At 35.6% G+C, this 25086-nt stretch overlaps 1 protein-coding gene across 5 annotated transcripts in view; it reads right to left on the bottom strand.

The window, feature by feature from the left end:
* uvrag (UV radiation resistance associated gene) overlaps positions 1 to 25086 on the bottom strand; it is a 230272-nt gene that overhangs the window by 96355 nt on the left and 108831 nt on the right. For all 5 annotated transcript variants that reach the window (XR_012385850.1, XR_012385849.1, NM_201069.1 and 2 more), the window contains 1 exon segment: positions 22771 to 22936. Coding sequence is in view for 3 of the 5 variants with exons in the window: in NM_201069.1 (NP_957363.1) it covers positions 22771 to 22936 (166 nt within the window). In the remaining 2 variants the exon portion in view is untranslated.

Genomic DNA, 25086 nt, shown 5'->3' on the forward strand with positions numbered 1-25086 from the left:
GTAATTAGTTCAGGGGAGATTTCAAGCTTTTTGTACAGTAGATATATTTTTAAAGTATTCAAGTATTCAGTGAGATGACAGCCCCTTTGTCGACCCCAGAGGCTTTATAAAAATGAAGCTGCAAGAACTTGCCAATAGAACACATGCCTGTACTGAGCCCTTCTCCTGGAGAATGACCAATCTACAGTATAGGACTCATACTCTATTCCTGGAGGTCCGCAGCTCTGCACAGTTTTGCTTCAACCTTAATCAAACACAGCTTGATCCAACTAATCAAGTTCAAGACTAGAGACTATTAAGCAGGTGTGAGTTTATGGTGGTTGGAGCTTGAGACCATTGGTCTACAGCAGAGATACCCAAACCATGGCCTGCAGGCCAAAGTTGGCCATTGGTAATTTCTGAATTGGTCCACCATCTGAGAAGAAAGGGAGCATAATGGGAAGGTTGAGGGTGAATGCCTTTTAACGTAACCTTTTTGTTTGTTTGTTTGCTTAATTGTTAAGCTACAAAAAGCAAACTGAAATTAAATCTGTAAAGTAAAAATTGTTATGCATTAATCAGATTTTTTAATGTAAATACTGTCACTCAGAGGATTATCAATGAGCAAATCAAGGCAAAGGCAGGTGCATCTTTACTTGTACATTCAGCACTGAACACCATAGTGTTATTAATGGAATTGTTTATGTTTTTATTTTAAGAACTTCCGTATAAAATGTAAAAAATATATATATAATTATTAATAAGGTTAAATATTTTTTCTCTTTATTTTAATATTTTACTAACTTAGGTACTTATCATGGCAACTTTAATGTAATATTTTGGCATGTTTACATTTAGCTAGAGCTGCATGATTCCGGCTAAAATGAGAATTGCGATTTTTTATCCTAAAATAAAGATCACGATTTTCTCATGATTCTGTGGATGTTAAATAAAGGTTAATATGAGTGAGCTATTATTATTGTTATTCTCAAACATTTGGTAAAACAGCCATAGGCTTTGTGTAGCTGTACTGTTGGTTAAAATGCTAAATATTTTATAGACTTGGAATGGTGGACTTGAACAGATCTTAGATTTGTCCTGGTCACTAATGCTGATAATAATTCTGATGTTGAATTATTGTGTTGGAGACGTGTCATTTTCTGCTTAAAATCTGTCACTGATGTAATTTTCGTGAATACAGAAGACTGGGTGGGTATTTTTGCATTTCGGCGGGGTTTGATTACTTTTTGGATTGGAATCAGTCAGCTACATCTGACAACAAACACTGTGTGCGCTTTCGGTTTCATTTTCACTGCTAAGAGCGGTTCATTTCCCGCACGGCCCCCAAACGATCACTCTGTGCCACAAACAGAATGTTATTTACAACTATATTACCTGTAATTCACAGCCTATGCAGGTTCTCTTCCCTAAAGTCAACTTTGTTAGTTCATAGAGACGCGCACGGCTCCCGCTCTCTCTGTGGTAACAGCTGACGGTCAACAGCTCACGTCACGTGTGATTTTGCGGTCACAAATACATTATTACATGAAGACAGAAATGGCATTTTTGAGGTTAATTATATCTTATAAATACAGCATGTGACTCTTTCAATACCATTTGGAGGTGTCCATGTTGCTGAACAACATATGTAAAACAATGTGTGGCCACCATTGCTTCTTTCTTGAACTTGAAAATATGACTGACAGAATCATAGAAATGCTGAATTAAGATTGTCTAGGGGGTCGAATTGGATTGTGCAGCTCTACATTCAGCCCTCCACCCTCAATCAAGTTTGGACATTTTTTGTGTATTTCAGAGTCTTTGGTGTAAAACATTTCAAGAGGTAAAGAATCTTTAAACAAAGTTTGTTACTTGCAAATTATTCATGACTTATCAATAAATACATACACATTTAATAGTATTTATTTACACCAGCGTAGGTGTTTTCAGAAAAGCAGAGGATATTAGTAACAAGCATGCATGTGGATAAAAATGTACATGTGCATGCAAGTGCGTTAATACATAAATACAGGCTCACTAATGGAAAGAGAAATGCACAAGCACACAACGGTGTTAGGATGCCTTTGTTATGTGCATTTGGGGTATCAATTATTATGTGTAAACAGGCAGACAGAACACATGTGCCATGGCTTGTGGAGAATATACATTTGCGCAGGTCATTTAGAGTAGCTGGGAAGACTTTCAACAGTTTCTGGATGTCTGCAAGATCTGCTCCGACCACCCACCAAATGGCAGGCTTTTGCAGAGTTCCCTTAACACTCATTGAAGCCCAGTCACACGCAGACACTAAAGACTGGGGCTTCATATCGACGATTAGAGCTAGTTTGGAAAGCTGAAGTTTGTGCAGACTGAAGGACAAAGAAAGACCTGAAGAAAAGTTACATTGCAAACACCTCTGATCAAAATGCAAATAAAAAAATGTAAAAATGTGCTACTAGATAATAGGATTGAGTTGATAGATGATGGCCGATAGACATCACAATTTTGAGCCCGCATCGTGAACATGCACCTGCCCCCGTCGCAGCAGCAACCCGCTAGGAAAAAATACACAGTTAGGCCCCATTAGTTTTGAAATGGCATTTTAGAACGAAAACGATCTACAATACATCCACATTGGTATTTCATCTGGTATTTTTGAAAAACAGCCCTCCCTTCAACACTATACCACTGAAAATACACATCACTTTGCCTATTCATGCCAGAGTCCCGCAGAAAAAGAAATTGACAGGTGTTAATTTGTGTGTAACTTATGCTTATTTATTTATGATCTGGTTATGGGTAAAACAATGACCATGCAGGACAGGTAGTTGAAACGGAAAGCTACAAATTATTAATTCGTTATTAATTAATTAATTATTCATGAATAAGAAATTCACCGCTGCCTACAATGACGATGCCATCCTCTATCACGACTAGATAACATGCAAGATCTTAGTATACCAATAACATGCTAAATAGCTTGTATATAAATGAGCAACAATAAAATTGAATGTTTGATACTTTAAATAATCAACATTACAAATAATATATGAGACAGTTATAATATATAGAATAGAATATTAATAATCATTATATTAATATAAAATTATTGTATCACACAGCCCTAAAAACAAGGAAACCAAATGAAAATCATATTATAAAATAATAATAATGATACAATAACAAAATAATAATATAATGATAACAATGATAATAATAATAATAATGATTATTATTATTATTATTATTATTATTATTATTATTATTAATGTTAGTAGTACTAGTAGTAGCAGTATTAATATTAACTATAATACCAAAATATATCATTTACAACAAATTTTTAAAAAGTATTTAATAAAACAATTATTCTTTAATTAAAATAAACAAATACAATAACATTTAAATAAATATTCATATAAATGAAATTGGCGAAGCAGTGGAGCAGTAGGTAGTGCTATCGCCTCACAGCAAAAAGGTCGCTGGTTCAAGCCTCGGCTGTGTCAGTTGGAGTTTCTGTGTGGAGTTTGCATGTTCTCCCTGCGTTCGTGTGGGTTTCGTCCAAGTGCTCCGATTTACCCCACAGTCCAAAGACATGCGGTACAGGTGAATTGGCTAAAAATTTTTGTAGTGTATGAGTGTGAATGGGTGTGTATGGATGTTTCCCAGAGATGGGTTGCAGCTGGAAGGGCATCCGCTGGGTAAAATGTGTACTGGATAAGTTGGCGGTTCATTCCGCTGTGGCGACCCCAGATTAATACAGGGACTAAGCCAAAAAGAAAATGAATGAATGAATAAATGTAATTTAATTATTACCTCATTAACCTTTTATCATTTAAAAAAAAAAAGTGTATATGGATCAGAGGATAAAAATATCTCATAAATAGTCATAAACGTATCATATATTAATAAACATTATGCTTTCACCAGCATGGAGTTCTGTATTAACATAGTCCTGATGATAAGTGAAAAAATATTAACCAATTAAATTACTGTTTGATTGTAATGACAGCTGTTTTAGATGGGCCATAATGACGCACAAAGATTAATGCAAATAAATCAGCAGCAACAAATATCACACAGGCATGCAGCCCAAGAGTAATTTTAAAAAGTCATAATAATATAAATTTAATTTACAACCCATATACATTCAAGTATGCGCAGCCCTTATAATCAAACATAATATTATTCTATACCACATCAATATTATGCACAGTATTAAACTATATAATTATTTTATTCATGCATATGAATTCGATAATAACAGATAATGTATTGCTGTAAAGGGCATAATCCTTAATAAGACTGAAAAGTAATAATAGAGACTGTGCACATCTCCAAGCTCTTCTTTTACATTGAGAAAATAAACTGACCAATCAAAACAAAGGCATTTCAACTAGGAAGACTTTCCAGACATTATAAACAGGTATCCTGAATCATACATTTAATTAAAAGTTTAATCCAGCTACTCAAAACATGGTCAATGATGGAGACTACTTGCAGCTGAAGATGTTAACAAAAGCCGTATGATATAAAGAATGACGGAAACATGGCAAAATCAGCAGATCGAGAACGTTTAGAGAAGATGAAATGATGGAAACGAAGAGAAAACAGCCAGAGGGAATGATGTATTCAGCTGCCGGGTACAGCCTGGCTCCAGACTTTTGTCTTCATGTGCGCTTTTATCAACTTTCAGCCCCATCAAACGGATTCTGGCAGACCCAGACTTCATCCCCGAGGGCCAAATAAAAGACTGAAGAGTCTTTCCACTGTCTTCACATGATATCAGCCCTTAAAGAGCTCGTCTTGTTATCAATCTCACTACTAAATCACTAAAAATCAACGGCGTAATTGTTGACCGTCTAATTTGTTGACATGTCTGTGTTTAGGAAATGGTTTCAGACAAGGAAGAACCTGTCTGAGAAGGAAATAAAATACAACCGTTTGACCCTAAAAATGAAGAACAGCCCTTCTTAGCAGTCATCATCAAAAGATCCTATAATAATTTTTCTTTCCTTTGAGCTCATGGTTCCTCATGGCCAACCTGGAAACTCTTCAACTCGTGAAGCGACTTTGTCAATCCCTACTTCCATTTTTTACGCTTGTCATAAAGACTTTTTGAAAGTGGACAGCGGCATCATACGGTTCTCAATAAAAGCCAATGAGAGCAGGGGGGCTTGGGTTTAACGGGCCAATCTCTGGACTCCATCACCCAGAGTACATCTGGATCGCATCTCACTCTAAGCTCTGCGGCATTCAGCCATGCTGCGATGGGTTGGAAGTGAAGAAATGTGGCTGCAGCGCACTGTTCGAGTCCATTGAATTTCGAGAATGCATGCAGGAGGGATAAAAAGAAGCTTCTACGATTGCAAAGAACAATTCCGAAAAGAAATCGTGTGTGTTTTTATTGCTACATTAAGGATGGAGGACGAACAAGAAGCAGGAGACTGACTATTCTGTTGACTTATGGCCCGTTTCCACTGAGTGGTACGGTACGGATCGGTATGGAACACCTTTATCAGGCTTGCGTTTCCACTGCCAAAAGGGTACCAATGAACGACAGAAAGTTGCAGTCAACAGCATTCTTGCTCGAGCAAATGTCTCAGTAAAGCTGTACGGGTTCACATATCGTATGAGAAGCACTTCTCACAAAACAGATGCTTTATACACATAAATACTTGTGTATAAATGTTCATGACTAACCTTTCTATAAAAATTATATGATTATAACTGCAGATCAATGGCAGAGTAAAATAGCCAACTGTATTGTCTGCAATTATTTAAAATAAATTAAATAAATGCAACATATATATCTTTACAGTCTCCGATATGTTATCAATTACAAAAAAACTACACACAGCATACATTTAGGAATTATTTGGCTTCAAAAACACACAATATATATCCCAGTCAGTGCTAACCTCTCATCTGTATCTTTATTCTTCAGCAGCACATGTAACCTCTGTTAGAAAAGGTGATGATAATAGTTAATCATGGCAGTTTGTTCATGTTTCAGGTTGCTGAAAGAATCATTTTCTCAGTGCATTTTCTGGCTTCTCCTTTTTTTTTCCGCACTTCACTCCCGCATTTGTGTATTTCTGAAAGGATCAGAAGCACTTCAATAATCAACGCATGTTTTTATTATCAGCTCAAGAAGTTTGTCATTTCAAATATAGACACGCACACAAGCTCTCTTAAGAAAGTGAAACCGCTCTCACTTTTAGACGGCCTCATAAAACAAAACAGCATAAGCTTTATTTTGTTCTTCCAATAGTGGATTGATTCTACCAATAGCGTTCAGCTGCGCCTTTTGGTACCCTTTTGTCATGCTAGGTACCCTGACCAAAAAGTGGTATGTTACGGTTCACTTTTTGGTACTTTTTGACAGTGCAAACGGCCAAAAAAGCGCACTAAACCATACTGTACCATACCACTCAGTCGAAACAGTTTATTAAGGGTCAAAGATGAGCACCATTTAGAAAAAAAAAAAAAACTAACCTAGGGCTGCACAATACTGTATATCGTTTCAGCATCAACATTGGTAAGTGTGAATCTGCAATAGCCACATTGCACAATCAGCAATGGTGAGTTGTGATTATAATGACCAGGAACCATATTTCAGAACGTGACTTGTGGAGTTTTTAAAAGATTAAATATTTAAAAAAAACTTTGTTCTATTGAATTTATCTATGCTTGTCTGTGAAATTATATTCATAATACAATTTATATAGCAAAAAATCCAAATATCACAATGTCGTTTTTTTCCAATATTGTGCTAGAAATTTGGTGACTTTTTCTAAAATGACCCAAACATTAGATTCAATTTTAAAACTTTCATTAATAATTTAATTTTCACACACACACACACACACGCACGCACGCACACACACACACAATAAGAATTTGCTGCTTAAACTCTTATAAAAACTCATTTTTAAAAGCATTGTACTCTAATGTAGCTACGTTAAGCATTGAAAAATACCATACTTTGGTTTTCTAAACCAAAATTTAGAAAGAGAGAGCCTGTCTTTCTAAGACAACAGGAGGGTTAAATTAATAAGGGTTTTGTATTTCTGAAGTGAAGAAAAGTCAAAAACCACATCTTTTGGTCACAGATGAGGCATCCCAGGTGGAGGGGAAATAAGGAAGGAACTGCACTCCAAGACTGTCTCATTGGGACCCAATTGCTCAAAAATGCAAGGAAGGAAAGGTAACAAAGCAATGGCGTGTGCTGGTGAAAGCGTAATGGTCAAAGCTGTCGATCCTAAATTTACAAACCTTCAATCCCATTGGTGCTGATCTTGATTTAGAATGTTTTGATTATTCCCTTCCTCTTCATCTAATTAGGGCATATTAAAGGCCCTTTTACACCAAGCATGATAACTGAAATAAATAAATAAGACAGGGTTCTAAAAAAAACTCTGATCATAAAACAAGTTCAAGTAAAAAAACAAGTTCAGACCACAGCTATAATGATAAAGATGTAGAGAAGCCATTTCACTGGGACCACTTTCAGAATGATTATTCTCAGCTAATAAACAATAAATCACTGACTGCCAGCCAGAAGCCATTGTTATAAGGGTTTGCGCAATTTAAATCTACAGACGACATTGAACAGAAGCACTGCTTGATGTTAAGCCTTCTTTTCAAAGATTATTTAAAGATAATGCTATTTAGAAAGACAATTGGTGTTATAACATGGGGAAAATTATAAAATACATAGAAGTTATGCAAGCCAGGATAGCAAATCCTGCGTCCTTTAAAAAAGCTGGAGAAAGTAGTTTGTTTGTTTTGACTTGACTACACTGACTATGATCGCTAATTCCTTTGATTAGATTAATATACATATATTTTATTCACTGGTCATATGTGCTTTATTAGATAACTGCTGGTTACAAGGAACTAATGCCAAATGAAAAGCATAAACTAAAAATAAACAGATATTTATTGTTCGTTAGTGTGGACGAAAAAATTATTATTATATTAAGGTTAAACAAAATATAATTTGAGCATCGATATCGCAATGTGTGTATTCGAAATAGTCAAATCGCAGGATTATATTATTTATTAAAGATTAAAAGATATTAATAAATATTATTGAATAAAATTATTTACACAATAATGTTATTTTAATTTTTAGATATGAATACTGTTAGACTCCACAGGAAACCATAAACACTGTTTACTTTTATCACTTGTAATTAATTATATGCAGATGTACGGCATAATTGACAGAGCGATAACCCTGGTCAGTCAAAATTTATGAAATCTTTCCAAATAGAGCTAATCAAGTCATCTAGTAAAACTAAATTCATATCGCAATATATATTGCTGTAAAACAATATCGCAATGTCCATTTTTTCCAATATCATGCAGCCATAATATATATATATATATATATATATATATATATATATATATATATATATATATATATATATATATATATATATATATATATATATATTATTTCCCAGTGATGGGTTGCGGCTGCCAAAAAAACATGCTGGATAAGTTGGTGGTTCATTCTGCTGTGGTGACCCCGGATTAATAAAGGGACTAAGCCTACAAGAAAATGAATAAATGAATGATATGTATATTAATAATCATCACACTTCATATGAATAGGGCAGTTTGGCCGATAACAAGTAAAATATATGCAAGTAAGAAAGGAAAAGGAATGGTTAGGGGTGATGGTAATTTAATGGTCAGAGCTGCTTCAATCCCATATAGGACTGGCCTTAATTCAAGAGTTATGGAGATCCTTTTCCTGTTCATCCAATTAATGCATTTCAAGTCACTTAAGACTTGAGTTTTGGCTGAATAATAAGTAAAAGATATGAAGCGATAGAAAAGAAAAACAAAACAATGGTCTGTGGTGGTCTTCAATGAGCTCCAATTCTACAGTATGTAGAGCTGAACTTAGATTTGGACAACTTTTTCTGAAATCCCATTGCTCATTATTTTATTATTGCATTGTGAATCACTTTTGGGGGTGTTATTAAAGGTTTGGCAAAAAAAAAGTAAAAGATATGCAAGAAAGCAAAAATCTGAGATGGTGGTAACATAATGGTGATTACTGCTAACCCTAAGTTTAAGTCTAATCCCATGTAGGCCTCACCTATCTGGAAAGTTATGGAAATCCTTTTCCTGTCAATTCAATTAGTGTATTTTAAGTTTGAGATCTGGCTATATTACAACAATGGTAAAAAGAACAAATTTAACAAGAAGCATGTCGAAAAATTATGGTTTTTACAACCGAATGGGGATTATTGGATTTCATTTAAGAGACCAGCGGGTCGATATTATAGCAAATGTTCAGGTTTAACAGACAAGCGCTGCTCAATTTAAGAAGCTGTAAAACGACGTAAACACAGAAATGACTTGGAATGTGGCTTCAGACTGTGACCTGACACTAAAAGTCAAACGATTTTACACCTAAAGCGATATGGAGTGCTATTTACCCATATAGAGGAGAAAGAAAAAAATATATATAAAAAGCCACATGCTATATTCCCTCGTGAGGAACTGCAAAAGGGATTGATTTTGATTTATAGCAATAGATTTAGAAATATTTGCCAGTTTTCTTGGTACATGATCACTGTTTAGAGTTTTTAAGCATTCTTCAAGCATTATTAAGGATAATAGAGCACTGTGTTGTTTAAAATTATTAAACAGCCACTTTTTTGCCTTATAAAAGGTCATGTTTTGGTTTTAGGGGTCTCCAACAACATGCTGATATGCATGCAAGGTCAAAAATAACTATTTTTACCTAAATATACCGACAACTCCCATTTGATTTGTTCAGCCATTCATTTGTCCTAAACCTCTCCTTAGTGCGAAGCTAATCTGCGATGATTGGACTGATGACACAGTCTGTTGTGATTGGACGACTGCGTTCAGTGCGAGACAGACAGAAATACCCACCATGGCTACAGTATGAAGTAGCAGAGTATATGAGAGCCCAATGCAGGAATGCAATAAAGCAATGCAGTTAAACACGAGCATATTCATCGACTCTTAACACTAACCCCAATTAATAACGACACACATTCACTATTAATCCACACAGTGGCAAAAGTTGAACTATTTTGAAAATTGACCACGCGTGTGTAGGAACAGCTGATAGTGGCCATAACAAAGGCAAATGGCAGAAGATCACAAGTTTAGAAACGCACTTAAATTGGTACAGATTTAACCTGAGACATACATTACATGCCCTAATCTATAATAGATAAGTAATTACAAGCCACATGGAGCAATTACAACTTATAACACACAATTAAACACATATTTTGCATACTACACAAAACAAGGCAACAATTTTAATGACACTTACATGTTTTGATAAGGAGGAAGAAGAAACTGTTCTATATGAACTGTAACCGTTACTGACAAAAGCCCCTTTCACACAGTGATACCGGTAAATATCCGGAAAATTTCCGGAACGACTTTACCGGTATATTCAAAAAGGCGCTGTTCACACAGACGAGGACGTTACGGAAATTTTCCGGAAAAGAGCATTCACACATCCATTCCAAAATACCGGTAAATTCTGACATCATTCACCACAAATGAGCTTTAAACGGCTGCGCTTGTATTTGTAAACATTTGACTAAATTACAAACTCTGTGAATGATCAATATTGTGAACAACTTTCGCAGGATCACTTTCTCATGTCGAGATGTTCATAATATGTGCGTGTGCTGGCGCTCACAGGCTGTTTCACAGGCACACGAACGTAAACAAACAACGGCTTATCATAAGCATCTCATCGATGATTATTTACACAGTTGGCATTAAGAAGAACATATAAATGTGATCTGACTAACTTCTAGCAGCTAAATGTGTCTGGAAAAATATTCAAAGGCTTTTATCCTCACAAACCGCGCGGACGTAAATGCGTCTGACTGTTGTGATTGGCTAAAGCAGACGTCTCACGTCAGCACGTTCTAGATGTGCACGGGCTTATTACGGGAATCTTCCTTCTGCATTCACACAGCGCAGCATTCCGGCAAATTGCCGGTAATGTTACAACTTCTCTTTCCGGAAAATAGCCAGAACGAATTTACCGGTATTTTCAAAAAGGACCTGTTCACACATACAACCTTTCCGGAAAATTGCCGGCAATTTTCCGGAAAGGTCTGTATGTGTGAAAGGGGCTAAAGTCCCTGTCAAAGTCTGAAAAAGTTCCATACATTATAGTCTCTGCTGCTCCTTCCTCTAATAGCAAATGGCCAGAAATTCCCACGTTGCAGCGTAGGTTATTGCATCAATTATCAGAAAAATGACAGGAGCAAACACAGCACACAGTTAGCTATACTGTGGTGTTGTTGAGAAAATGAACTCTAACCATTTTTTCTCCACAGCTGAATCTCCTTCTATTAGTGATCATCATCTTCGCATCATGATAAGTCATGTGACCCGCCCCCCCTGCGCTCTGTTATTGTCTGAAGGAAAAGCGTGTTCACATTTTACTGGATCTGAAACTACATATTTGGTATTCTACCGTATTGACGTCTATGCGTTCAAGCTGAAGATCCGAACCCAACTCAAATCATTCATTCGATACTGAGTAAACTGTTTCATTAAAGAATTAGTCATTTTGAACACGGTGCACTTACAGATTTAAACCTCAGCTGGATGTTTTTATTCACTTAGTGCTGTGCTACACACTGTATGGAAGGTCATTTTCAAAAACCCATAAAAGGGGCTCTTCTAGGCTGCTTACTATTTAGAAAGCACATATAAAGCCATAACATGACATGACTAAGTGTTCAGCTCACGAGGGTTTGAAACATAGCCATTATAACTTCAAAAAGTGACAGCAAAGAAAAACAAGATCTCCAAGTGCTTCACAGTTATGACACTGGGAATTTGGCCTGACAATTGGAGATCTCAATTTATGTACACAGTAGGCTGGAAATTCAAGAATGTTGATACCAACGGTAAAGCTCCGAAGATAACATTATCATTTCAGTAAGTGAACGCACAGAATAACAACTCGAACTCCTAATAACATCGCTCCGGCATCTCATTTATCACAAACCGTTAAAAGCCTGGTCCTACAGAAATAGGTCAATAGTGAATGGTTATGGAAAACTGCAGAATAATTGTTCATTTGAGTCCAGCTAACTGGTTTATCAAAGGTGAAGTCCATCTACTGAGATTTTCAACAAACATTTTTAGAGCTTGAGTGACAAATGAAAAGTGATAATTACCACAGTGCTCACACTTCACTCATCTTCATTCATAATCACTGTCTTGACAGCTTTACCATTAGATAAATTAGATAAATTGTCATTTTGATCTGTGTATACACATGGTGGGTAATGGGATGGAGCTCTAAACAAAATGAGGGAGGTGAGGTCAGAGGTTTTTTCAGCTCATGGGCCACCTCACTGACACCTAGTATACAGAGACTGGATAAAGTTAAGATGATGTACAGATTGTGGGAACAGCAATGGTCCTATTATTTATAATAGTAAGAAATGCCTAAAACCAAGAGATCTGGGGTTCATAGTGGTTAATGTTCATAGCTTGTAATCCAAATATTGCTCCATATAGCTAAAAATCTACTGTTTTGAATTAAGATATGAATCGTGAATGACTTTTTATAGGGCTTCTCAACATCTGAATTCCAGACATACAGAGATTTCAATCCAGACCCAGCTTTACTTTGAAATACTAGAGGACTAATAGTGTGTGAGAGAATAATAATTATGGGATTACTAACTTTATAAAACCATTGCAATCTTGCAATCTTTTTAGCATTTAATGTCTTTTTGGCGATGGTCTGAAATGCAACTGAAGGTGATAGTTTTACTGTGTCATGCTGTTATCATGACATCCAGTCAGTGTATGACATTTGCCAGAATCGGGTGACACGCTTGAATCAAAGATGATTGGACAGAGCGATATCCATTCATTGTGCTTCAATCTAGCACAAAACTGTCTGATTAATAATGAGATTTGAGATTTGAGATGTGCCTGAGATTTGAGATGTGAACACCAGAAAGAAACAAAAGTTTAGTCCACTGATGGAATCAGACAGTGCCATGGTCAGATGGATTGACCAATGAACGGAGGGACGGATGGTCGAATGGATGGACCAATGGACGGATGGTCAGATGGATTGACCAATGAACGGATGGTCAGATGGATTGACCAATGGACAGATGGACGGATGGATGGATGGACGGATGTTCAGATGGATGGACCAATGGACATATGGTTGGATGGATGGACCAAAGGACGGATGGTCAGATGGATAGACCAATGGACGGATGGTCGGATGGATGGACCAATGGATAAATAGAGGAACGGATAGAAAAATGGATAGATGATGGATGATTGGGATTGATTGGAAAGGAAGGAAGGATGGATGGATGGATGGATGGACGAATAAACTGATGGATGCACAGATGGAATAATGGACTGATGAATGGACGAGGGATGGGCCGAGGGACAGATGGATGGACCGATGGATGAAACGATCAATTAATGGACCGATTGATGAATGGACGGATGGACAGATGGACCAATGGATGGATGAATAGACAGAAGGACAGATAGATAGATGAAAGGACCGATGGGCAGATGGACTGATGGATGGATGGATGGGCCAATGGACGGACAAATGGACTAATTGACTGAACATTTTATACACATCAACAATGGGTGGATATATAAATGGAACATTCAAGCATTCGAAAGTAACGGATGAAAAAATGGATCAATACACAAAATGGATCATCATTAACTGAGATACAAACAGAATGATAGAACAGAGATAATGGAAAAAAGAAATACAAACAAAGCAGAGACAGATTGAAATATTTCAGAAAACAATACATGATTTAATTTAGATTTTCTAAAATTCTTGTTCAGTGTAGTTGATTCCTTACAAATACATGTAGGAAATCAGTCTTCCAGATCCAACTTTCAGATTTGTAGCACAGCCCGGCCTTGAGTGAGCGTCTGTAATAAAAGCACTTGAAGTCGCTTTGGATAAAAGCTTTTTTTTTCTTCAAATAACTACTTGCATACTAGAGCTCGGAAAGGACAGCTTGATTCGCTCTGTCTGGCTGCAGACCACAGGCTACAAAGCAAAGTCATACACTAAGTGCAGTTATGAGGACCTCCGGTGCATCTTCCCAAAATGGAGGAGATTAATAGGCTGCAGCTCGGAGAACACCCACACAAAACCCAGGACACAGAGATAGACGCCAACCCATAGATAGAGAGGAAGATTTAAACAGTATTTGTCAAGTCTAAAGCTGACACAATGTTAAACAATGACACATTGGGGCTGATTACAGCTCTTATTGCTGTAAGTTATGGTGTGCGGAGGTCACAGGGGTCACGGAAGGAGCGCGGATAATAGGATCTGGTCTCGTGCGGAGTTAATTACGAGGGCCACATAGGACACTCTGTTCTCCTTCTCCTTGTAACTCATACTTAAATGAGCTTTGGAGTCAAGACTTCTGAAGGGTCAGACCTTCATCTTCTCAGCGGCACCTGATTCATCGGCATACACACATATTTGGGGGCCGTTTAAACAGCTGAGCGGCTTCACCCCCTGCTCAGCTGCAACTAATGGCAAACAAGCATACATTCACAAACATACAATCCGAGGGTCAGCAAGAGTGTGTCCTGATCGGTGTTTGACTTTCATAACAGCACCGTCTCCGGGGAGTCGCTGTTGACTGGCGGACGAATGTGCTGTCTGTGAACCTTGAAAAGGATTTGCTGGTGCTCGGAGAAAGATGGCTTGTTGTGTTATGGTTGTGTGGCTAAAATGTCTCAGCGGCCATATTGAACGCAACAAATTGATATAGCTTCAAATGGGAAACGTGCACGGCTTAATCTAGTCCAGCCGCAGCCAAGGATGTGGTCATTTCTGCTCAGATAAATTAGACGCCTTTTTTTAAATATTTGGTCTATGTGGAGGAGTTGAGGTCCGAGCCAACTAAAAGCACTGACGCTGTTCATTTAAAGGTATAGATCGACCAGAAATTAACGTGTATTCCCCTGTGTTATTCCAAATCTGTATGATTTAGCTTAGTTTTTAATAGAATACGAAAGGAGAAAAAGTCATATAGGAAGCATAACATGTTTTAAAACTATTTTGGCTTGCACAAAAAATACAGAATTTTTATTTTCAGGTAAGAAATTTCCTTTAAAACTTTTCTAAATAGCTTTAATTTTATTATTTAAAAAAAAAAACAGAAAGATAATTGTTCATTGTGATTCAATCCAGCACAAAACTGTTTTATTAATAATGAGACAGTTGGAGTTTTTGAAGAGTGGAAAATGCATATAGAAACAAACGTTTAGTCCACTGATGGAATCAGACAGTGCCATTTCTTATATTAGACTGCTCTGGCACATATTAATTATTCTTACACATATTTTTCACCTACCTCTGGTAGTGTTTTGTTCCTAATTTGCTTTTAAATGTAAAAAGCATTTTTAAATGCGAAAGGCACATCTTTTTATCTAGATAGCGGATTAAATATGTGCAAGCTTATTAAAATCAAGTTTTGTTTTTATTGGTTGGTTGCATGGATGGATGGTTGGTTGGTTGGACGGTTGGTAGGTTGGACCAATGGACGGATGAATGGATGGACCAATAGTTGGATGGGCCAAAGGACTGATGGATGGACAAGAATGTGTGTATTCATTTATGTTACTCCAAATCTGTATGATTTAGCTTAGTTTTTTTAATGAAAAACACAAGGAGAACCGTCATATACCATGTTTTTGTTCATATACATGTTTTTTTTTTTGTTTTTTTTTACAACAGGGTGGGCCATTTATATGGATACACTTTTATAACTTATTGGGACTTTCACAAGAAAAACATTGGTGTGCTTAGTTTTAAACGTAACTTTATTCTTTCTTGAGTTATTTACAAGCCCCCTCACATATACTAATGTGCCACAAACAGGACGTTAACATCACCAACCATTCCCATTTTATAAAGGTGTATCCATATAAATGGCCCACCTTGTATTTTGACTTGCAAAAAATAAAAAAAATAAAAAAATACAGACTTTTTGTTTTCAGGTAAGCAATTTCCTTTTAAAATATTTCTTCATTTCATTCATTTTAATACTAACACCCTATCTGACATGTTGCCCCCTTCAATGATCAATTAAATAAAAAATAATTATATAGTGATAATTGGGCTATCTTTTGGGTTTGTATCTTTGTATTCCTTTATTTATTTTATTCGTATTTTTTTTACATTAGTTTGGATTAATTTTAAACGTGTTTACAGCGGGGAAGTATTAAACACATCACCACATTTCCCAGAAAACCTATTTCTAAAGGTACTATTGTCTTGAAATTTTCCCCAGATGTTGATACAAACCAAAGAAATTCATATATGAAAAGAAAAAAATCTAATGAGTTTACAAATGAAGTTATTTGTAATAAAATGAAAAGATGGAGGAGAAAAATATTGAACAGATGAAGAAAGGGAGGTGTAGAAAGGCAGTAAAAGCCCAGACTTTCAGTCTCTCAGTAGTTCTTCAGCAACCCTCTGCCCTTCGTCAGTATATATTAATGTTCGCTGCTTCAGTCCGACATCTAAAGTATCAGGATGAAAAAAAACCCAGGGTGGACATTTCAGCAAGACAATGATCCAAAACACAGCCAAGAAAACGCTTAAATGCTATCAGAGAAAGAAAATAAAGCTGTAGAATGGCCAAGCCAGTCACCTGACTTGAATCCAATAGAAAATACAAATTATAGCTCAGATTTGATAGACGACACCCACAAAACCATCAAGATTTTTACACTTTGTTAAAGTCACACCTGATCATGGCATGTGATTTTATTCGCCATATGAGAGGCGTCTTTAAGCTGCCATCACCAAAAAATCTGTTTCAATTCCATGTTAACAGCTCCTTTAAAAATATTATTTCCAGGTAAAAAAAACATTACATACGTTCAATACTTATTTTCCCTGCTGTATACAGATTTGAATGCATGTACACTTAAAAATGAACAGCATTTATTTTGTATATTTCTTAAAATAATTATGATTAACACTATTATAAGGACATATTTTGTGTGTCTGTTTGGCATGTTTATTATAGTGTGTCCCACCACCTGCTTTTAAGAGCACCCAAATCAGACCACAAGGTTCCAGTAGAATAAACAATACAACAAATAAACAATAAAAAGTTAAACAAATATGAGCCAATGCAGTAGACCGTATGAATTAAAGTTTAATTTATTGTTTAACATCGATCTAAATCACGCATCTGAATCAGAGTATTTCATCATGCCATTATAAACCACAAGGATAAGAGCTGTCCCAATGCAGGATTATTCTCTCAGCCGCCCTCTCTCTTACCTCCCCATCATCTTCCTCCTCATTTATAAGCTGTTGAAATCAGCCATTAATCCTACATCAAAAGCAGAGAAAGGCATCTTGAGGCCGTCATTCAAAAGGGGCCCATCTGATTATAACAATCCAATTTTATTGCGAGTTTCATTAAGGGGCTTTTCGCCATGTGCGGAATGCAGGAATGTGATACCTCTCTGGGCATGTGCACCACAGACATGTAATCAGCACACACCAGCAGCCTCATTTCTTGGATCGCTCCTGCTTAGTTACGGCACCAAAACACAGCAAAAACAATAATTTGAATGAGGTAGCCGGCGCTGTAATTGCAGTGCCCACACATTTTGCCATCAAAATGCCAGGGTCTTCGGACCCCACAGGCCAAGCCCGAAGAGTATGTATCCGTTACCATGGCAAGCACACACAAAAAAAAGTCAAATTACAAGCACCTTAAACACGGATCGACAACATCACACCACAAGGATGCAATTTAACATGAAACTATGAAGATTATGGGGGGAAAAGACCTGCATTTGTGGCAGAGCAGGCAAACGTGGTGGTTTCAAGGGTTGCGTAAGAATCTCATTAGATGAGGAAATGTTATAAACATTTATAAACAGTTGTAAACATGGATTTCAAAGGTTAGAATTGTTTACAAACAGACCTGGAGGAATAGAATGAGTCTTACGAATAATAATCTAGTCATATAACGTTTATGGCTCTGATGTCCTTCAAGCACTTCTTTTTGTTCTTGGTTTCAAGTTTAAAACAGCTTTGCACCAATATACTGTGGGCTAAAATCTTAATGCCACCCACACTATTGAGTGATGCATACAAAAATTAAGAAATCATTTGAAAACTCTCAGTTTATCTGGATTTTCTGAATTTTATAACAGATGAGAAATGTGAAATTGTAATATTTAAGAAAAAACATTCTATACATATTTATTGAAATTAAATTACTAATTTTAATTTATATTTTCTACATTTCTTTTGACTAGCCAATAAAGCACTGGCATAGAAATACTGTTTTAATTTGTTGTGATGAAATTTGAAAATCAACGTTATTCAATCAAAGTCAAAACAGTAGTAGTGTGCCAGATTTTTTTCTAATGTCCAGTGGAAAATATTTTTACTTGTCCCATTTAAAAATAATAATAACAATTTAGCCACATATTTCAAATAATGTGTCTTGACAAGCAAATTCTAGTTATATACATACAGTATATTTTATTTAGCATTATTTTAAAGACAAGTTTTTAAAAGGGGTGAAGCAGTGACGCAGTAGGTAGTGCTGTCGCCTCACAGCAAGAAAGTCGCTGGTTCGAGCCTCAGCTCAGTTGGCGTTTCTGTGTGGAGTTTGCATGTTCTCCCTGCATTCGTGTAGGTTTCCTCCAGGCTCTCTGGTTTCCCCCACAGTCCAAAGACATGCGGTAAAGGTGAATTGGGTAGGCTAAATTTTCTGTAGTGTATAAGTGTGTGTGTGTGTGTGAATGTGTGTGTGGATGTTTCCCAGAGATGGGTTGCGGCTGGAAGGGCATCTGCTGCATAAAAACTTGCTGAATAATTAATAAAGGATTAATAAAGGGACTAAGCCGACAAGAAAATGAATGAATTTTTTAAAAACTATAATAAAAACGTAAGGACAGCAGTCTGTCCAGGTTAGTGTCCTCACCCGGAGAGCTAAATAAATAAATAAATAAATAAATAAATAAATAAATGAATAAATAAATAAATGGAGACCTTTTACACAAATGCTATTGTAAGGATGTAAGCAAGACAATTAAACCATATTGGTAGATAGAGTTAATAAATGCAACTTTTGTTTTATTAATATGAATTGTTGGTGATTAGATGGGTGTTGTTGGCCTGAGTGGGAAGCTTTCAGTGAACAAAGGAAAATTAAGACCTGTTTAAAATAATTTAAGACCAACAAAACCATTTATTTGTTTTAGAAATGTAAGATTTTAAGACCCCGTGGACACCCTGGTGTGCCCTCTAAAACTGAATATAAACAAGCATGAAAACATGCCACCTTTTTTTTTTTACTAATTGTAATATAATGCATTATCAGAATAAATGTTTTTAGTAGTTTACAAAATAAAAAAAACTTGCTTTACTTAAACACTTACAACTGTAATTCCAGAGAAACTGAGCATTTTGCAAAAATTGTAAAAGAAAGGAAGGAAGGAACGAAACAACAAACGAACGAAACAACAAATGAATGAAACAACAAAGGAAGGAAGAAAAGAAGGAATGAAACAACGAAGGAAGGTAGGAAGGGAGGAAGGAATGAAACAATGAACGAACGAAACAATAAAGGAAGAAACAAACAAACAAAACAATGAAGAAATAAGTGAGCGAATGAACAAAACAATGAAGGAACGAAACAATAAATGAAGGAAGGAAGGAACGAATAAACAAACGAAACAACAAAATAAGAAACAAATTAACAAACAAAACAATGAACGTAACAATGAAGAACGGAAGGAATGGAGAAAGGAACAAACGAATGAAGAAAGAAAGAAAGAAAGAAAGAGAGAAAGAAAGAAAGAAAGAAAGAAAGAAAGAAAGAAAGAAAGAAAGAAAGAAAGAAAGAAAGAAAGAAAGAAAGAAAGAAAGAAAGAAAGAAAGAAAGAAAGAAAGAGGGAAGGAAAAAAGAAATAACAAAGGAAAGAAAAAAGAATAAAAGAAACAATAAAGGAAGGAAAGAAAGAAAGAAAGAGCAAGCGAGGAAGGAAGGAATGAACGAAGGCAGAAAGAAAGAAAGAAAAGAAAGAACAAAAAAGCAAGGAAGGAAAGAAAAAAGGGAGGAGGGAACGGAGAAAGGAAAGAAAGAAATAAACCAATGAACGAACAAATGAATGAATGTGCAAGGTAATTTAGGAAAAAAGTGTCTCATTATTATATATAAAAAAAATATATATATATATATATATATATATATATATATATATATATATATCCATACATATATATATATATATATATATATATATATATATATAGAGAGAGAGAGAGAGAGAGAGAGAGAGAGAGAGAGAGAGAGAGAGAGAGAGAGAGAGAAATTTAAAAAATGTATGGTGTTTATGATGTTCACAGCTCAGTAAACAAATGTATCCATCACTCCTGTTGTCACGATTTAAAAATATATATATATATAAAAAAACAATTAAAAAAAACTGGAACATAAAGAATTAAAGTAATCAAAGCTGTAGATCTACCTTATCTCCCATAAGTATTGCAGTTCCACTTATGTAACAGAATGTATCAAGTAGTACGATGCGCAAATATGCTTACAGTAAATAAAAACCTAAGCATGCAATGACCCTCTCTTTTGAGGATGCTATTTATCTCCCATACAGAAGCAGATGTGCTGAATCTACAGAGAGGGAGGATGAGATAAAAAGATGAAAGGACTGCGAGTTAAAGAGGAATGGATGAAAGCTAGGTGAAGGGCTCAGGCCCGACAGGACAGGCACATGAAAGCTGGAACCCTGTTGCGTTTGAGTAGCGTTTAATTCAAGAGGGCCTTTAAACCACCCCTGAAGGCCTGAACACACATATTGAACCAGACAGGTGCACAAATTACGCACATAAACCACAAATGCAAAAATATGTGGAAATATTCCTCTTTAGAAAGTGCAGGAGGTATATTGGTTCGCTTTAGCTGGTTTTCTATTTTAAATTATGAAACCTTATGTACTGTATCAACCATCCATCCATCCATGTAACCTTATGAGGATGTTTTCATCCATTCTGGGGGGATGACCATAACATTATTTCTACTTTTCAGCTAGTGGAATGATTTTTGGTGACAAATCTTATTTTGACACAAATTTTGAGAAAATGCTTTGAAAAAAAAAAAAAAGCCCCAATGATACTCTCTGGGCAAATTTACTACCCTTTTCTTCTGTTCGGGAGTAATACTTTGACTGAATTAAACTGCTGTAAAAATGCATCAGACATGTATGTGTGTATATATATATATATATATTTTTTTTTTTTTTTTTTGCATAAATCTGTTAATCAACCTCAGTCCTGATCAAAACCTCTAAATTGCATAGAAAATTACAAGATTTAAAACTCTTTAATTGACAAATTTACAAATGATGTCATCGAATTGGTGAAAAAACACACAAAATGACAAAATTTCAATATAAAAAGTAATTGTGGACTGGATTTTTAAAATCTTTTATCAAAGTCTTGGACGTGAAACAACATTGCCTTTGATGCACTGTTTTTTTTTTTAAACTTAAATTTTTTTCTTCCTAATTTACTGTTGTTGGCTGTTTTTGCCCCATTGAATTCCATTATAACCACATTTTTTATTATAAAACCATGACACTATATAATCATGCATTTTTCATTGTTGGAGGTTTTCTCTATGGGAAAGAGGTAAAACTTGCAATTTTTACAGTTGAAAAAAGCTTAGTTTCTGGATTTTATATGGAGTATAACAGCTAATTAAAATGTGTGTGTTTGTCTGTGAGCGTGTAAGAGTGTGAGAGTGACCTTTACACACTTACCTTGATGTATCTGACAAAATCAAAATATGCATCTCAGCTTTCAGAACTACATGGAGTAATCAAAAACTAAGACTATTTATGTACCATCAAATGTGGTTATAATGGACGTCAATGGTGCAAAATAAAAATAAATAAATAAATAAAAATAAGGCCACCAACAGTAAATTAGGGAGAACAAATGAAAATCTAACAATGCATCGAAGCCAATGTTGTTACTAATCATTCACATGTCCAAGACTGTGATAAAAGGAAAAATAAATCCATTCCACAATTACTTTTTAAATAGATTTTGTGTGTGTGTTTTTCACTAAATGAGTGACATCATTTGTGAATTTGGCATTTAAAGAGTTAAAATACTGTAATTTTATAAACAATCTAGTATTTTTTATCAGGACTGAGGTTGATTAACAGATTTATGCAAACAAAAAAAATGAAGCAAATTATTTATCTGATGCATTTTTACAGCGGTTTAATTCAGTGGATGTTTTCATCCCGAACATTACAAAAGGGTGGTAACAAACAGTGCACAAGAGTAAACAATATTTAAATATATGTCCAACTTTGCCGATAACTTACAAAAACTTCCCAACTTCCCATTTTTTTTTTGTGTGTATATTCAAATAAACGTTATGGTTAAACTTATAATATAAAATATATTAAACTGACAAAAACAGCTTCCAAACCTAAATAATTAAGTTAGAAACATAATTAACTTGGTTAAATAAGTTATAATTAAAATCAAAATGCATGATATCATATAATTTGTTCCATTGAAGATAACTTGTCCTGGTTTATATCCAAACAAATAACCCGGCAATGCAAGTAAAGCATGATGGAGTTATGAACGTGTATGTAAACACTCGGTCATTAATAAAAGCACAAAGAATGTCATAAAAGCTTTCTTACTCTCTCTCCTTCTCTGTGAGTTTGTCAGTGATGGTGTCTTTAATAGTGGAGCGGGAACCCTTGTGGATGACTGGATACCTGAGCGGAATCTGCAGGAAGCATGAAATCATCAACACCAGGTGTGCCGTGTAGCCAAGAGCCACTGCAATACTCCCATCATCCTTTGCTGCAGAGAACAGAGAAAAAGACGGAGGGGGAAATGTGAACATGTTCTGTATAGAAAACTTGACTGATTTGCAAATAGAACTCATTAAAATAATTCAATGCTAAATGATATAAAGAAAATACTGAGTTAAATTTAACCATAAGAATGAAGAAGGAATAAAACTTCATTTTCCAACCAAATACTTGAGATTTAAATTTTCAGTGTGACATCGCTTCTATTACCAATACAGAAAGAGTGACAAACGGAACAAGATGGTTGGAAGGATGGAACAAATGATAAATGGATGGATGGTTGGATGGAACAAATAATAAATGGATAGATGGAAAAACTGAGAACTGATGGAACATGATAAACTGATGTATGGATAGAACAAATGATAAACTTAGGGAGGGATGAAACAAATGATAAATGGATAGATAGAACAATTGATAGATGGATAGATAGATGGATGGACGGACAGAACAAAAGATAAATGGATGAATGGAATAACTGAAATGGATAGAGAGATAGACGGATAGATGGAAGGACAGAACAAAATGATAAACGGATGAATAAAACAAATGATATATGTAGGGAGCCATGGAACAAATGATAAACGGATGGATGGATGAGTGGATGGATGGACGGACGGTAAGACAAAAGTTAGCATGGATGGATGGATGGATGGACAAAAAGATGGATGGATGGATGGATGGATGGATCAAAAGATAGACTGATGGATGGATAGAACAAAAGATAAACAAAGGGAGGTATGAAACGAATGATAAATAGATGGACGGAACAAATGATAAACAGAGAGAGGGATGGAACAAATGATAAACGAAGGGAGGGAAGAAATGATAAACAGATGAATAGAACAAATAATAAATGGATGGATGGAAGAAACAAGTAGTAAAAGTAGGGAGGGATAGAAAAAGGATGGATTAATGGAACAAAAATGGATTAATGGATGGATGGATAGATGGATGGATGGATGGATGGATGGATGGATGGATGGATGGATGGATGGATGGATGGATGGATGGATGGATGGATGGATGGATGGATGGATGGATGGATGGATGGATGGAACAAACGAATGGGTGGAATGGATGGAACAAACCGATGGATGGAATAGATGGATAAATGGAACAAACTGGTGGATGAATGAAACAACCGGATTGAACAATGGAACAAACAGATGGATGGATGAAACAAACGGGTGGATGAATGGAACAAATGGGTGGATGAATGGAACAAACAGATGGAACAAACAAAGGGATGAATGGAAGAAACGAATGAAACAAAGGGATGGATGAATGGAACAAACAAATGGATGGGACGGATGAACGGACGGATGGAAGGATGGGTGAGCGGACAAATTGAATGGCAGAACATGAATAACAAAATGAACCACAACAAATAAAAGACAGACAGAAGATTTGTACAATTAGAATTTTTTTTTTTTTTAAATAAATGTATTAGTTCAAAAATCATTTTGTTTATACACTACAACTACAACATTCATTTCAGATGAGGTCATGATTTGCACGTTCTGGTTTAAAGGATGAGTCACAACAATTTAAGTTAATTCTCTCCAATCTGAAGTTATAAATCATTGACTGTTTGTTAAGTCAATGGTAGTTGATGAAGGTCTCCTGAGGGTCTTTAAGTTACAGGGAGCTGCATAATAACCTAATACCACGCAAAACTTAAGTTCACCTCAGCGATACCCTTTCCTGATGGGGTCAAAGGCATCACCAGAGGCTAAAACCTACCCTGAAAACAAGGATCGGCTAATGTTAGTGTTTGGTCTTTAAATGTGTATAATAACACTCCAACGTGTACATTTCCTAAATAATTATATGCAATCTTAAATCACTCAGATGGGCCCCATTACTGTCTGAACGACAACCTTTCTATGCATTTTAGGCAAATTCAAATAAAACCCCCAAATTCCGAGTAAAAAACATTTGGTTGCCAAGCAGCTGGAAGGACAACGGGTCAACCTGTTATTACATGTTGTAAAAAGATTTTTTTACTAAAATGTGGCTGTAAAAAAAACACTTCTTGTGCTTTGTTATTAATGTGTGTTTATGGTTGAGACACAATCCTTAACAAACTTTAGCTTACAAAAGGTTTTCAGCTTAGAACAGACTGTTCTGTATTAT

The sequence above is a fragment of the Danio rerio genome, chromosome 10 (genome assembly GCF_049306965.1).
Source record: "Danio rerio strain Tuebingen ecotype United States chromosome 10, GRCz12tu, whole genome shotgun sequence".
NCBI classification, from domain to species: Eukaryota; Metazoa; Chordata; class Actinopteri; order Cypriniformes; family Danionidae; genus Danio; species Danio rerio.